Source organism: Anarhichas minor, unplaced genomic scaffold, assembly GCF_050575085.1.
Source record: "Anarhichas minor isolate MPS153535 unplaced genomic scaffold, ASM5057508v1 ptg000014l, whole genome shotgun sequence".
Lineage (NCBI taxonomy): Eukaryota > Metazoa > Chordata > Actinopteri > Perciformes > Anarhichadidae > Anarhichas > Anarhichas minor.
This window is the reverse complement of record NW_027466460.1, coordinates 3,521,743-3,538,811: the sequence shown is the minus strand read 5'-3', so window position 1 is coordinate 3,538,811 and position 17,069 is coordinate 3,521,743. Positions and strand designations below refer to the sequence as shown.

Here is a 17,069-nt window from a genome sequence, read left to right as displayed (position 1 = left end):
TTTTTTATGGAATATTACACTGACATTTTTAATGAAATTTTTATGGCATACTATACTATGATATTTTCATTGTATGACTCTTTGTACTTTTAATATTTTCATGGTATCATACTATGGCATAACATCATTATGGTATTTTATGGCTTAATATACTTGGCCTTTTTATGACGGACTATACTATCATGACATTTTATGACATACTATACTATGATAATTAGTAAAGTATGCCATAAAAATTGTTTATAATGTTGTTTTTAATGACACTTTGATTGCAGAAAGCCTTCCCTCTATCCAGGACTTATACATGTCTAGAGTGAGGAGACGGGCAGGAAACATGACTGCAGACCCTTCACATCCTGGACACGACCTGTTTGAACCTGTCTACTAGTCCTACAGAGCACTACACACCAAAACAACACAACCAGACACAAAAACAGCTCCTTTCCACAGGCATCACTCTGAGGAACCCTGAACATCAGCCACGTAATGTCAGTAACAATCCCTGTGCAATAACACTAAACATCCACGGTAGCTGTGTATAAAACATTTTATAGTTTAAATACACCATTTTAACATGTTAATATCATCGCTCTCAATATAAATGCTGTCATGTCCCCCCTCATGCCTATAAAGCAAGCTGTTACATTGATGCCATATTTATTCAAGCACATTTTGCATCATTGTCCTACTGTTTACTAAATTCATAGTGTATTGGTTTAAAAAATATATACAAACACTTTTTTCATATATATTTACATCTTTAGTCAAATGTTCATGTTTACCTTGTTGAGCTGTGTTCTTGCTTTATTTAGCTGAATGTCTCTTTCTGGGTAAGTACATTGAAAGCAACACAACTTCTTCACATGGGCCTACTTGGCTAATTCTGATACTGACCTGATGCACCTATTGCTTCCTGATATATGAGGAGATGTTTACTTGTTGGTTTGGAGACCTGAGGAAGATTGAAATGTCTGTTTGATAAAGGTGTTGTAGTTCATCAGACTGTCTGTGGTCCAAAATCTCCTCAGGCTGAAGTTCATTATCTTTGGAATTCTGTTTATTGGGAAATAAACCATGTGTGATCCTGTACTTTTGTTTTAGTCATTCAGGGATTCAAACCAGCAACCATCCTGTAACATGTCCCCTGCTCTCCCCCCAGGCCACTGCTGTCCTCAATGCAGTCAGAGAAACCATAAAAGAGAGGGAGAGGGAAAAACGTTCTGCATGATCTAATGTGAATTAGACTCTGAGTGAATGAAAATCCTTGTTGACATAACCTAAATGACTAGTCAGTGTGATGTAGCTGAGAAAAGGCCACTGCTAGAGCACCAAAGTTTTACCTCACTGTCTCATCCTGAATCAGTGTGCTGTAACGAATTTCAAGCAAGAACGAGAGCGAAAGGAACAGAAAGAGCAGAGTTCAAAAACCGCTACCTTCTCACCATTTGTGAGAAGTCAGTTTCTTAAATGACTTCTGCTTCAACCAGATATTATAAAAGTTCCCATGTTTTAAAAAACCTGCATCTATGCGCTCAGTTTGGTGGAAAAATTGTATCAGATGAGACACGAAAGGCAGACTCCCGAGTTTGTTTTTGAAGAAAATAAAGCCTTTTCAATTTCATTTGTGTTTTGATAACTGTTACATATCTGTCCTCAATAACAATATCACAAAGCTGCATGGTACTATGACACCACGTTCATTGCTGCTAGCAGCTTTTCATCCCGTTTGCCTTTGACAGTGGATAGAAAAAGAAACACAGATGTACACAGTAAAAACAACAATAGTTTCAAGGAGTTTTATTCTTTACCGTAGAAACACTGTACATAAATTACTTTCTCTGAGACTAATATTGATGTACGGATAAGTGGAATTTCTCAACCTTCAAAATAAAAAAGATCAACCCATAAAACATTGTCAACTCGTCTCCGAAAAAAGATTGGTAGCATATGACGTTAACACTGTAAAGTTCCTGTTCTTTCCTTTAAAATGATTTAAGATGCCTTCCCAACCTTGTAAACACACACATACACACAAAGAAAACTCCTCTATGAGAGTACAGAGACCCACAATCAATGAGAAAACATCCACATCGATTTTTGATTACTGTTACTCATTAAAGTCACTGATGGCGATGCACTGTCCCTTTAAGGAGAAACGAGCAAAAAACGAGGAGAGAAGCAACGATTAGTTACTACTCACAGCAACCCTTCCCCCCCAAAGCCATGACAACATGTTTCTATTGCAAGCAATACTACTACCTTTGACCGATAAAAGCACAAGGTCTATGCATTATGAGTCACATTTTGCAGAAGTGAAGGGCTCCTGGGCTGACAGGGGACCAGTGTTTAACCAGACCGGTGAGCCCACTCGGTCCGCAGAGAATCAGAGACCGCCATGGCACCGTGGTCGCCCCGTTTCCTCACAGTCTGACACTGTACAACTTTATAGACCTTGCAGAAGGACGGGGGATGAGGAGTGGCTTTAGAACTGACCAAACAAATAATAGATAAGAAGGAAACAGAAACACAACTCAAAGTTTTGTTTAGTTCAGATCATGGTCCATTCCGGTGGTGGTGGTGGTGTAATAATAGTATAATAGTGGTATAGGTAATACTATGTAACTGTTTTTGTTCATTTTTTATCCCCTTTTTGTCTGAAGCAAATGCAAGTTTATATATAAAACAAAACAAAAAATCAAAACAGAAAATAAAGTCTTTTTTTGTCACTCGTACAAATTGTAGTCCTTTTTTGTGCCCGTATCTCTTGGCTTTAGAACTGACCAAGAGATACGGAGGTACCAAGAGTCCACAACAGTTCCAGTTCCTTCAGTCATGAAGACAATAGATCCGATGGCTCATGGGGCCTATAACCCAGAGTGACTGGTCACACCTGGACCCACACAGATATGATACCTGCAACATCTGCGAGGGATCCACAGACATTTGTTACGTCGACTCCTGACAGTTTACAACTGTCTAAATGCTTGGGGGCTCATCTCATTGTGATGGCTGCGGAAATGCTCTGTCAGCGATTTGAACGAGTCTCTACACCCCACTGTTTCACAGCTAGATAGCACACGATTATAGCACTCAGGTTAGCCCCGTCTACCAGAGAGAGGGGGAGGGGCATGCGTGCAGGCTGTTTAAAGGCAGAGGACAGGGTGAAAGAAAGAAAATATGGATAGAAAGAGAGAGAGAGAGAAAAGGCATTGGTCCAAAGACTAAACCTTGTTGCAGGCGCATGAAGATTGTTTGTAACTATCACAACTGTAGTTTGTGTTTCGGGTCATTTGCGTTGAAGTGATCGTTCACTATAAATCCTACTCCTCAGAATAAAACTAATTTGCAAAAATGGGGTCACTTCAGTGGGTACTTTTGAGTCTCAGGACAGTTCATTCTGTGACATCCACTTTGTGTTAAAACTCAACTTGTTAGTCTTTGACAGTCACACGGGGTAGAAATCGATGCCGTGTTACCTCCTCCCTATCTCACTCTGCCGTAGGAACTGCATGTTGTTAGCGCTGTCGGCCAGCTCGGGATACTGCTCTATGGACAACACATAGTAGCCATCGTACCCCAAAACCTTCCCGCTGCTCAGCAGCTGCCTTTTCTCTCCCTCCGTCCACAGCCGAACTCCTTCCTCCCCGTCTCTCACCCGCTGCTGTTCGCGGGCCCAGGCGCTCGCCAGCGCCCTCTGCCGGGCGTGCTCCAGGATCCGTGCCTTCTCTTCGTCCAGCGTTGTCCCATATCGCACGTGGAGCGCCAGGGCGCCGTACTGCAGCTCCACGTCAGCGAAACGCCGCGTTCTCCCATTCATCACCGTCGTCGACTGGGACACTGTGACGTTCACACCGTTTTCCAGAGATTTTCTGCCTGAGGTGAGCCGCAGCGCGCTGAGGTCGTTCTCTGGCAGGCTGGTCTTGATGAAGGAGTGCGTGTCTCGTCCCTCCACTGTGTAATGTAGGTCTTCAAGGTAAAAGGCATTGTTTAAGACTGCAGCCACTTTGATGCAATCCTCATTGGCAATGTTGAGGGCGTTGGTTACCACGCGGCCTTGGATCACGGCGAGCATCACTCCCTTGCCAATCAGAGACTTGACTGTGGAGAACCACAGCCAGGGTTTGGTGTGGTCTGAATGCTGCCGGCTGAGCTGGATCTCTGGCATGCGCTCAAAGGACAGGAAGGCCTGAGACTGACGAGTCACCTCCTGCTGGACACCTGAGATAGACTGAGGACGAGAGGAAGAGGAGCAACGTTTGACTTCATGTGCTGCATTACCACATACGAAGTTCATTACACACTGCTTTAAAACAACATTGCATGACAATATTTTTTGACATTAAAGGCGCTACATTTTAAATTCAGAGTGGCTACGTTTTCGCAGGTTTTGAGCTGAAGCTCTGACTACACATGAGTGCATTTAAAGCAAGAGTGTCCTGTCTATGGGGCCCTTTTGGTTTCACGCTTTAGATGGTAGGTTTATGGCAGGTGGGCTAATCCTTTTATTCATCAAATTTATATCAGTGATATTACATTGTTTGATTTGAGAAAGCTCCAGAATATCACCACCTGTATGGGCTCCTAACCCTACAAGTTCCCTACACTCTTTGGATTCCTTGTGCCCTGATAACAAATTCAAGTTGAGTGAACTGGTAACAAACAAAGTAGGAAGTTAGGACAAAGATTAAACACACTGAAAAAGAACAGTGATTACATGCCATCGTGGTAAAGAGCTGGATATTCTTATGTACTCTAGCTACAGCTATGAATGATATTATTGTAATAATACCTGTGGGTGTATGCTATTGTTATGTGATTGTATGTGTATTACATTTTGATTCTCCCTCCCAGGGACTGGGGGAGAAAATGAGATATCTGGCTGTATCTTTGGACACTGTATCTATCACTTATGTCTTTATTATTTTATTATTGCATTTACTTGCTGTGAAATAAATCAGAATAAAGTAGAGAGGCACAGTTGCAGAACAGCACTAAAGCACAAACAAGATTATGTCTACAATCTATTTTTGTGTCTGTTTTCATTAAGAAGTGTTCATGTTGACGTCTCTATTTCACTGAATATCAGCAGTCTCTCTCTCTCTTTGTGAGAGAAGTGTGACTTCCTGGTAACCTGTCCACCAAACAAGTGTATAAATAGCAACCGTAACAGAGCGGCTGTACGAAGAGAGGAAGGACCAGAGAATGCAGCTTTAAGCCAAAAGAAGCAATGAATGATTGGTTTTGCTGGATGACTCTTTATTGTCTTCTCCTCATTATTCTCAATCCATTTCCTCCTCTTACCCTCTGTTTCCTTATTGTCTTTTCTCAGGTTCAGATCTGGATTTCCTCACCTTTTCACCTGCTTTATTTATTTAGTTATGTCATTTGTTCCATGACTTTTTTCTCTATTGCATCTGCTTTTCTTCTTTATGGTTTTTATTATTTGCTTTTCTTTCCTAATGGTCATTTCCTAACAGTATAGTATACCTTCATGATATATAAAACAATTTAATGTTATATTTAGTTTTCCTTTTTTCTATTTATTGAGCTAAAAAATGTATGCTGCTACGACCATTGTAGGTGAAATAAAGTTAAAATATATTCAAATAATAGTACTAAAATCATAATAATACAGTTATGATCACATCACTGGTTGTGGCCCGAAGCACAAAAACGCTTGAAGGTTTGAGCAGTGCAGCAGCATTTTGTGCTCCATGTTGACCTGCCCATCAGTCATGATGAGTGCTGCTAATACAACAGGCCATTGCTGCTCTTAAGCCGTCTGCAATTCATCCAGCCTTTCTATCTAAGAGTACTCGGTATACATACAGGCAGGTCGTCCCACAGCTGGCTCTTCTTCATCTCCAGTGACGGCTGCGTCAGGTCAAACTTGGGAATGGGGAATCCTGGGATGGCGTTGTGGAGATGGAAGCCAAATGTGACCAACCAGATATTGACATCTACAGAGAAACAGAGCATTGGATGTGGAAAAGAGAAAAATAAAAGAAGTTGATGAGCATGTTGATTTGATGATTTGCACTCAATAGAGGCGTATATTTCTTATGCTTACTTATAATAACTTAATAAACCCTTTTAAAATATGCAGGATTTTCCTAATAAACAATGTATCGATTGATCAAATATAATCCCTCTCAATCATCACTATGACCCTTTAGAAATGTGTGGCGGTGTCTGGAAATGCAGAGACGCTGCCCTCTGTCTGGATTTTCTCTTTTCTTGTGTTCATGTTGTCAGCAAATAGCACAGTAACATCACTCAGGGTTTGCGGGCCGTTCAGGCTGTCAAATAGCTCCCCTTTGTCACACTCCTTGGTGTCTGATACCAAGGCACCCTTTACCTATGATACAAAAACTCACTTTATATCTCTGTGTTAAGTCTACTTTCCTCCTGGCAGATGGAACTTTTTGTCACCTGTTGCATCAGACTTATTTCACCGTGCTGTTCACTTTCACTAAACATAGCTTTGATAGTAAATGTATCGTGTGTGTTATAGCCTGCATTTCCAAGAATTAGTAAAAACCCCTCACTTCACTATTCAGGCTGATGGAATACAACATAAAAAACCCTATTTGTTGTCAAACTGCATCCACTGCAGTAATGAAGTAATGCTAGCATGTTGTCACAATTTCTTCTACAAACAAATGAAACAATCAGCTTGTGTTTTTAAAAACAGCTTGGAAAATAGAAATATGTTTGGTTATCCGGCTTAAACATGTTTTTAGTTCCTACATTTACTATATTTATAGAAAGTAAAAGTATTAATCGTAGTGAATAGAAGGATACCCATAATAGAACTTTTTAGGACAGCTGTTCTTTTATAGCACTTGGTTTGAAACCATTGAAAACTCCTGCTCCACTTTTTTCTCACGGAACATCTTTTGACCCAAAAAGTACAATCCCTTTCGTGCTTATTTTCTTTAAATGTCTCCTTGTTACCTGTGACATATTCTTTGACCTGATGAATCTTGCTGATAGGGTTGTTGCCTCGAAACATGTAGAGGTTGAAGGGCTGGGGGTCTTTACCAACACGTGTCCATGTGCTGATGTCAGGAGTGGTCCACCTTTGTAAAAAACACACACACACACAAATTGTCAAATGTGACAATGACAGAACAATAGCATCCTGTTGTAGAGAATAACCTCTCACGCCTGGACTGTAAAATGAGTGAATACCTTCCAGCTGGGATGTCGTAGTCTCTGTCTCCAAAGTGCAGCAGTCGTGTCAGAGGATCATACAGGCCTCCATGGAAACCAATCACCAGCACAAAGTCTGGGTTGGAATCAAAGTAAACCTCCCCGTACGCTGTGTACTGCACCTGCACACACACACACACACACACACACACACACACACACACACACACACACACACACACACACACACACAGATTTATGATCTGATATGGAGACACAAAACCATTTCAGTAACAGATCCACACACACACATTCACATGCACACATACCTGTTTAAGCAACAGTCCGTTGCTGCTGAAGACAGCCAGAGGGGTCCCGGTGTTATCACATGCAATATAAAACTCCTCTCCACTGCTGATCTCCATAGCAAACACATGGCCCTGTGCAACAATAAACATAACAATTAAATACATTATGAATATAATGGTAAATGGACTTGCTGTTGTATTAGAACTCCACGTGGCAACAGGAGGACTATAAATAATGGCCTCACCATTATTATGAATTATTGTGGGTGTGGATAACTGTATTCATAACAATAAAACACTGTTACGGGTTCCTTAACCACTGCTACAGAGAGAACCATCACCCCCTCTCTAATTGAGAAGCTGCACATTCACTGTGTTTTCCCTATGGTCACTGGAGGGAAACCTGCGCCACACGGACTATCATAAATTAAAAGTTGAGAGTGAAAACCAAAAGTGACTCATAAATAGCAGTGAGTGGGAGGTCTGTTCAGAGAAAGCAAGACTCCTCCACATGCTCAATTTGTCCGTCTCTAGCTAGAAACACTGGAGAACTTCTGAGTTTGGAAAAATAAATTGTCCGTACTTTCCTTGTCAAATTTGACCAAATACAGTATTCCAGTAATAATGACTTCTCCAGTGCAGCTACCTGCAGATCGTAGTAAAAGGATGTGATCTCGGAGCTGGAGTGGTTGTAGACGTGAGTGATCCTGGTGGGGTAGTTCAGGTCAGCGTAGAAGAATTGCAGGTGTTGGCCCAGACTGTTTCTAGAAGCCACACGCCGACCCAAACCGTCATAGCGGTACTGGATGGTCCAACTGGCCGCTTTACTGTAGACACGAACTAGAAGACCTGAATCACAGACGAAGAAAAAAGGATGTGAAGAATGACGAGACAACATTAGAAGTATTGATTTCAGTGAGATTGTTACTTTTATCTAAAATGCTAACATTTTAACAAAAAAACTAGGGTTGAGGCTCTGCCACACCAGTATTTAAAAGAACAAACATTGTGGCAAAGCTAATTCATTTAATTGGAATCACCTCGATCACAGGCCAAGTAAGCTTTGACACATGACTTTGTGCTGTTGACCAAGCTGTCTTGGTGCGTCTTTATGAATCCCACTGCTCTTCTTGGCAGGACAAATCAGGTTACAAGTACCTTGCATGTACCTTACGGGCAAAAGCCACCCTTTGCAGCATTTGAGCGCTAGGATTGGCCAGGCGTCCAGGCTCTCTCCATTTTCATCCAAGATCAGCACTGTCGAGACAGCGTTATTGTGAATGCTCTTCTTTGCAAGACCCGCCCTGCGTAGCTTGTTGAGGCACAGACGACCTAAACAAATGCTGTGTCCTATGCCCAGACCAATGGGCTATCCTGACCCAAACTACTCAAGGTCAATGCCTAACATTAACCAATCGTCTGTGCCTCAACAAGCTACGCAGGGCGGGTCTTGCGAAGAAGAGCAGAGGGATTCATAATAACGCTGTCTGGACAGTGCTGACCTTGGATGAAAATGGAGCCAGAGAGGAAAAAAAGGAGGAGCCGTGTGGCTTTTATTTAACCCTCAGCAACCAAGCTACCACGCTAAATAACTGGCAGTCATAAAGCTAGCTACCTCGGAGAGCTATTGTGACCATGATTGTAACTGGCTGTTGGTAGCAAGTTCCCAGCTGGTACATATTCACCAACAAGCCCTACTACTAGTCACTACGTCATCAAGCTTCTAGCACAGCTTTTCATTAGGATGCACATATAAACTTCTCTGTGTCACTTTCTGGAGTGACCGGGCTTTTGTGTTACCTTAATAACTCTCACCTTTGGAGTTGTATTCAAATATCTCAGCTCCTCTCTGTCTCAGGAAACCGTCTTCATCCAGCCTGTACTGAATGTCTCCCAGACGAGTGATTCTGTCCCTCAGGTCGTAGCGTAGAGGGGTCAACCGACCACTGTTGCCCGGGTTCAGCAAATGCAGATTCCCATTCAGGTCATAATTATACCTGGAAGGCCAGAACATTATACTATTAACATCTGGCATCATCAAATGATGGGGCTGTTCTCTGTTTAATATTCTGATCCTACCTCCACATCATCTTCTCATTGAGGGAGACCGTCTGTAGCTGTCCGTCAACGTCATACTCGTAACCATATTTGGTTGTGTTGGCGAACGGTCCAATCTTGATCTCACGCTTGGTGACTCGGCCCATGTTGTCGTACTGAATGGTGATCCAGTACATCAGAGACCTGAAGATCTCATACTGGATCTCCTTGATGCGGCCGTGCTGGTCGAAGTGTTTGGTGTAGGTCATCACTGCTGTGGAGATGATCTAAGACAGGGGGGGAGAAACTATACATGACATGACCAGACAAGACATGGGAATCGACACTAATCAAGAGCCATCCAGGGACACAAACACATTGACAACCAGATGTATTTGAGGAATTGAAGTATATATCTCTAGGCCTTTTTATCAAGCATCTCAGATTCACTCCTTAGCCGACTGAATGGTTCAGCCATTATGAGCCTCATAGGTGTAGCAGGCCCCTTCTAACACGGGTTAGTGGGAAGGCTGCTACCATCTACTGAATCAACCAATATGAGTACAAGAAGACGATGTTGACCTCTAGTGTCGTATAGTTATTATGATGGGAGCAAAGGAGGAAGTCAGGTGACTTATTGGATACTTCAAACAAACAGGACTTTTACTCAGCACATTGAGTGAAACCTAAAGTTGACGTTGACTTAGTTTACCATATTTTTGTTAGGTGGCGACGCACTGCATAAGAAACATAAGTTTCAAGTTACATAAGAAATGTGCTTATTTTACCCTAACCAGGATCTATTCTATTTCATTTTCTACTTGTATTTTAAGGATAACATGGAAGTCCCCATTTCTTTTTTTCTACCTTGTTCACATTTGATTTATTAAGGTCTTTAACATATTTTGTTTGCAGAGTAAACCTTCTAAAAAAATGGGTATATTTACTGACTATTGTTCTTAATAATAATGATGTCAAATACCCCATACTATCTGTCATATCATCAGTTACGTAGAAAATTGTTATATGTTGTTCTAGCCGTATCTCCAACCCCAGTCCTCCCTGAAAGGATGGGGGAGGATGAAAAAGTAAAGTCAAACAATTGAGGCTTTAGCTGGGATGTCACTATGTTTGACCTGCACACCGATCAGGAGGTGGAAAGCTGTGGGTGACGCCAAGGTTCTGACTTAAATGTCCAAATTGAGGATGTAATGATGTTCTGTGCCTTTAAATGCCAGATTAATATTAAAGTATCACCTCTAACGGCAATGACTTATCCACCGTATCAAGATTTATGAGGTACTTTTTCTTACTTATCCATCATTTAAGGACAATTTAAATGAATGCATCCAATCCCTTCTTACCTGATTGATATCATAATAGATGACTCCGAACTTCCCAAACTGCTCCACCTTTCCAGATATATCATCAAATTGATAGAGATCGATTGGCAGTGGTGTCTCATTGATCACAGCCTGCATGCTGGTGACTCTGAAGCTGTTGTCGTAGGTGTAGTCAAAGCGCGCGTTCACCATTCCGTCCTCGCTGAAGCGGAATATTTGCCGATCGACCAGCGGGCCGATCTGACGGTACCGGATGGAGCAGATGAAGCCTTCGCTCTGCAGGTTGACGGTCTTAAGCACACCAGCGGTCTCATCATATGTAAAACTGACCCGCGTTGAGTCATAGAGGATCTCTGCCAGCTTGTTCTGGTGAGACGAATAAAAAAAGAGCAGTATGTGTTTACCATAATGGACTTTGTAGAATATCAGATCCTATTCATCCAGGATCAGCAACAACATCAGTTACATTTAATGACTGCCATCAACTGACTTGAGTGGTCTAGTCAGCTGTCAAAGTCCCTGTTCATTCTCTGCTGCAGCTGCTGCACCACCCTGGGGTCCACCTGACTCTGTTTCTTCATGGTTCAGGCTGTACTGATGATCTCTCCCTGCCATGACTGTCAAGTACGCGATGCAAAAATAGATCTTCTTTCCATTTATTCTATATAGATTATACTGTTCCAGATCTTATTCTGAAGAAATCCTATTCAAATGTCTTCACAACGTGTAACTATTCATATGTGGGTTGACTTAACAGATAATAATGATCAACAACTGAAGGACAAATTATACATTATTGTAATAGTCCAGATTTTGCAATAAATATTACATTTTTATTTAAATTATAAAACAAAAAAAAAAATTTCATTGCAAAGAATATTGCTATCGTACACAAATATAAAATTTTGTATTTATTAGTATATTTATTAGTATATAAACTATATGTATTTGAACATATATATATGTAAAAACAGAAAGTCCCCGACCTGTCTACGATATTTGTAGAGTATGCGGCGGTCAGTGCCTAGATGGGCGACTCGGAGGAGCTAGAGACAGAGGAAAAAGAACATCAGTTTTAAAGGGGACATATCATGCTCATTTCAGGTTCATGCTTGTATTGTGGGTTTCGGAACATGTTTACATGCTTTAATGTTCAAAGAACACATTTTTTTTCTCATACTGTCCTTCTGAATATATCTGTATTCACCCTCTTTCTGGAATGCTCTGTTTTAGCGCCTTTCTCTTTAAGCCCCCCTCCCAAAAAGCCCACTCTGTTCAGATTGGCTTGCAAGAAAAATATAATGCACCTTTGTAAAGGTAGTTGTCAAGCTGTGGATGGTATGTATTCTAATGAGCCTGCATGTGACAGAGGAAGGGGAGTCAAATCTGAATGGCTTGTTGAATCACATGTTTTCTAATCTAGGCAGCCCACAAAATACTGACTGGGTTGTCTTATTTCAGTTTGTAGGTTGATAGGCACTTCCCTTTAATATCATGAAAATAATCAGACTTGAACAATTCTTAAGAAATAACGGTGTGGAAGCTGTTGTGTAAGAAAAAAGGACAACAGAAAGAAGGAAAACAAAAAATACTATCCTAAGACATTACACACACAGCCACACACAGCCACACACACACACACACACACACACACACACACACACACACACACAGACCTGTCCATCTTCAGAGTAGTCCACAGTGACGGAGGCGTTGCTCTCTGGGGGGTTGTAGATGTTTCTGTAGTATCCTATGGATCTGATAGTCTGCATGGTGTGTCGAGCCACGCTTGGCATGGTGACCGCTGACAGTCGGTCCCCAGAGTCATAGTCAAAGATGTACTGGTGCTGGCTGTGCAGCAGCAAGACCATGGACTGTTAGAGAGAGGGCAGAACAAACATACTATCAGAGCAGTAAAAGACACAATAGAACAAGCACAATGAGACACTTTACATTTACTGGAAAGTGGCAGCGAGCATGGCTCCAAATCTCTAACAGTATCGGATGCCTAGCAGGGCAAGGACAGAAGAAATAAAGCACCGGCACTCACAGAAAACAGGAGCCTCCAACAAACCAGGGAAGCACTATGGTGAGAGGCAAACATCTATATCTAACCACAGAAGTTTGTATTAAACATGAAGCTCCTCACACACAAAATAAAAGTGGGGTTTCTGTCATGAACCTTAAGCTACATGTAATGACACTGAGCACATATACATCAATCCATATTCTAAACAAATAAGGGAATCAGGTGCATCTTTCAATCAGCTTGTATTAGATGAATATCTTAACATTGCTGTGCCATCTGGTGGGGTTGTGTCCCACTGGACCTTATGCAAAATCCCACCTGCATGAGAGTGAGACAGTTCGGCTTGCATTTTAAGTCGTGCTTTATTTGCAGTCCTCCACATCACCACTGCAACAGCTAACAGTAGAAACTTAGCTGAGGAATTTATGGCATTTGTGTTCTATACAATCTGGATCCATTCACTCTCTTTGGTCATCTGAAATGGAGCATTGCATTAGGTTGGGCAGAGCTCTTCACCAGCTGCTACCAGCTGAATGAAAACATCCAATCATAATTCAAGCATTAATAAAATGAGGTGGAAAATGAGGTACTAATCTGTTGATTCACTCTTGGCAAGACTGCTGCCACATTGCACTCCACCACTCCTACGCCCCCCCCCACCAATTTTCAATCAGGACAATATACGATTTAATGTTCATGTGTGTCACCATGTACCTTGTCCAAGTAGGTGTAGCTCCACGTCTTTCCGTCAGCAAAGACTCGGGAAATGATTCTTCCCTGACTGTCGTACTCCCACCTCTCTGTGGTTGGACCCCTCTGGAGGCCTGTCACCTGCCCCGTACTGGACAGACAGACACACACACACACACACACACACACGCGCACACACACACACACACACACACACACACACACACACACACACACACACACACACACATATGTGTATATAAGACTTTGTAGAAGCTAACAATCTAGTTCATACCAGAATGTGTCATATCCAAGCCATGTGTTTCCAGGTTAAATTGAAAGTGTCCCTAAAATGATGAATTTACTAATTTACTTATGTCAGTGTATTAATGCCGCAGTTCCTTTTAAAATGTTAATGCAGTCTTAGAGACTGTTTTAAAGTCCCATGTTCCATATAATCCCGAATCATAAACAAAACTTTTTTTAAGATGATCTTTTTGGCCTTCATTGGATAGATAGATCAGTTAGACTGAAAAGGGAAGACAGAGGGGATGACATGCAGCTAAGGGTCAGATTTGAACTCTGGTTGCTGCGGTAAAGAGCTCAGCCTTGATACATGGGGCACCGACTCGACCACCTAGGATTATCACACCTTCATTTATATTGATATTATAAAATGCAATTTCTATTGTGAACACAAGGTGTCACTATCACCATATAGGCAGATGCCTTTTTCATACCGAAGAAACTTTGTAAGTCCATGTTTCTTATATTTTGCCCCCTCAGGGTGGACAAACTGTTAGAAACACCTTTCGATACAATTGAACATGCACACATAGACACACACACTATGACCTCAAAAATAAACATCAAGTAGAATTATCACCATTATAACAGTGTCAACAAAAACTGAAAATGTGTCAGCTTTGTAACAGTAGAATTAATGGCAGAGCTATTATTTTAAGATGCACATTTTTCAAAAGCTTTCTGTTGTATTTTATTCTTAAATGCATCCCTTATTTGACTTGAAACGAGAGAACATTTATTTATTCATTATATTATGTAATATTTACAAGTCATCCAGTTCAATTTGAAAATATTGTTGAGATATTATTTAATTTAACTTTATTTGACTTAACAGTCAGTTTTTGACTTTTAACTGTTGGCTACTTCAATATATACTGTATGAAACTAAATTATAGCGCAATTTAGACATTATTGTGATGTTCCGGACCTTTGTATGAGGAAATTCTCTTTAACTGGACCTTGTTGAATTTGAATTGAATACCCCTGACTTCGACTATACAGGTGTACTTAATAAAGAGTGCATCTGTGAAAATGGGGAAATAAGTGACGGTGTTCACATCACTGATGTGCCAGCACAAACCAGCACAAAGCCTGTTTCTCAGCAGGATGTAGGTTTGTTCCATGTTAACCACAACACCTCAACAGACTTTTTCAACTTTCTTTTGCTTTCTTTGTTGTGAATGTGGTGCTGGAAAAAACCTTTCTCCCCTTAACTAAGTCAGGTTATAGTGTCTCCAAGTATATGTAATGTGTACAAACAAGTGCTGTTAGATGTCTAAAGTCATAGATCCAGTGAATAGTGAAGCTATCCCTTTTTAACTGAGCTCTTTTGGACTTTTCTTCTGAGCCCAGTGGCACTGGCTTATCTCGTCTTCACCCTTTACATCTCAGCTTTCTGTATTTGAGTAAAGAAACTATTAAATACCCTAATATAGAAGCACTTACCTGGAGTAGGTCAAGTTAACAGACAGTAGCTTGCTGCTGGGAACCCAGAGTGTCGGATGGCCTTGGGTGTCATAGATGATTTTCAGCAGGAACTTCCTGTGGTCATCATAAATTTTCTCTGTTCGGAGCGAACGATCGTAGTCCACAGACAGCAGGTTCCTACCGTTCACCTGAAGGGGTGGACGCAAACAAATAACCACTGAATCATAGAGATCTCTGATCAGCTGAAACATGAAATGCTTAGTATCTGAAACTGATCATATTACATGCAGCAATGCTGAGCCCCTGCTATGCTCCCTTCATGGTCTGACCATGACTAAAAGCATACAACTATTTAAAGGCGCCAATAATGTTGATTTCACCCCACAATACAAAAGTGTATAGATCAAACAACGCTGTTTTATTCTTAGAGCAATAGCAGAAGAGGGATTAAAATAGATTGGCCTGAAGGTGGCAGTAGTGTTTATCTTCCTGGGAGCATGAATGTAATGTGTAAACCATGGCAATCTGCCTGTTATTAAGTGAGGAGATGTTTCTGTGTGTTGCTAGATGAAAGCTCATGGAGAGTGCAAAATGGAAAGAGCCTTTGGGCAGCATGAACATGCTGAGTTCATAAAGATTTACTCATTTGATTTAGATATCATATACAGGTGGAAATTAGTGCTGGAGCAAAGGTTAAGACGTGACCAAACACTAAAGGAATCAACCAGCAAATTTCATCACTATCTGCATGGACAAACAAATCTGTTTCTCTGTTCTTTTATATCATGGCCCAAAAGATATAATAATATATTAATATTACATTATAATAATTAGCTGGCTAGCAAGTTTGTTGGCTTTTAAAAAAATGTATAATGGTTGAAGAATATACAATATGTTTCTCAATATGTACAGTCACTCATTCTCCGGGACCACGAGCATTACTTGAGAAAGTTAACATAAACCAAAGGGACCATATTAGCCGACTGCTGGCAGACTACTCCGCTGGGAGGAGCCTAGGATCACAGTTTATCGTCCCAAATGATTCTGCCACCCAACAACACAACAACATGACACTTTGATGTGTAACTTTAGCCCTACACTTTGTGTTTGCCTCTAGTCTTTCCTTTGTTTTGCCCCCAGTTTAACACCGTGAGGTAATCATGACGTCGGCTGTAAAAAGGGTCTGTAGGCTGAACAAACAGACAAACAAGAAATAAGCCCTGGTGTTTAATTCTTGTTAATAACTTGCTGCTCAATTTAACATATGCGCCTCAAGCAGTGAATTCAAACAAACTTCTGATCCAAGACATCCATAAAACACTGTAGCACCACAGCTCCTGCTAGCCGCTCTTTATCGCTTTCTAAATGACTTGCTGTTTGTTCAAACACCAGTTACGAAGACAGATAACCCAGGTTCGGAGCTGAACTCACCTTATGCATCCTTGAAGCAAGGGGAAATTCTAAGAATGAATTGTTCTACAGACCTTTTTCATTAAAGATAGAGTCTTGCTGGAAAACGTTCAAGTCATTTTTCTCATCTTTTTATTCGGCCACCCTCTCATTCGTGAATTAGCACCAGTTGAATGCAGCGAGGTGAATAAATGGGGGCAGAGAAAGAAGAAGGATATTGGGACGGTGGCTAATGGCCAGCTGGATGAGAAACAAGATGGGATAACAGCCAACAGACGTGCTGAGTGTGAGACACACCATACCAGATGAAACAAATAATTTTGTAGATTGGCATGGCCTGTCACGTTCATAATGGATTGGAGC

General features: G+C 41.2%; 1 protein-coding gene across 7 annotated transcripts in view; it reads right to left on the bottom strand.

The window, feature by feature from the left end:
• Positions 1-3,472: 3,472 nt before the first annotated feature.
• The window catches only part of tenm3 (teneurin transmembrane protein 3), a 223,563-nt gene continuing 209,966 nt past the window's right edge, over positions 3,473-17,069 (bottom strand). For all 7 annotated transcript variants that reach the window (XM_076091074.1, XM_076091076.1, XM_076091077.1 and 4 more), the window contains 13 exons: positions 15,315-15,484; positions 13,587-13,713; positions 12,520-12,717; positions 11,830-11,889; positions 10,865-11,209; positions 9,543-9,787; positions 9,279-9,460; positions 8,110-8,312; positions 7,485-7,595; positions 7,195-7,337; positions 6,958-7,082; positions 5,830-5,960; positions 3,473-4,228 (listed from right to left, as the gene is read on the bottom strand). In XM_076091074.1, coding sequence (XP_075947189.1) covers positions 3,473-4,228; positions 5,830-5,960; positions 6,958-7,082; positions 7,195-7,337; positions 7,485-7,595; positions 8,110-8,312; positions 9,279-9,460; positions 9,543-9,787; positions 10,865-11,209; positions 11,830-11,889; positions 12,520-12,717; positions 13,587-13,713; positions 15,315-15,484 — 2,796 coding nt within the window. The remainder of the gene's footprint in view (positions 4,229-5,829; positions 5,961-6,957; positions 7,083-7,194; positions 7,338-7,484; positions 7,596-8,109; positions 8,313-9,278; positions 9,461-9,542; positions 9,788-10,864; positions 11,210-11,829; positions 11,890-12,519; positions 12,718-13,586; positions 13,714-15,314; positions 15,485-17,069) is intronic.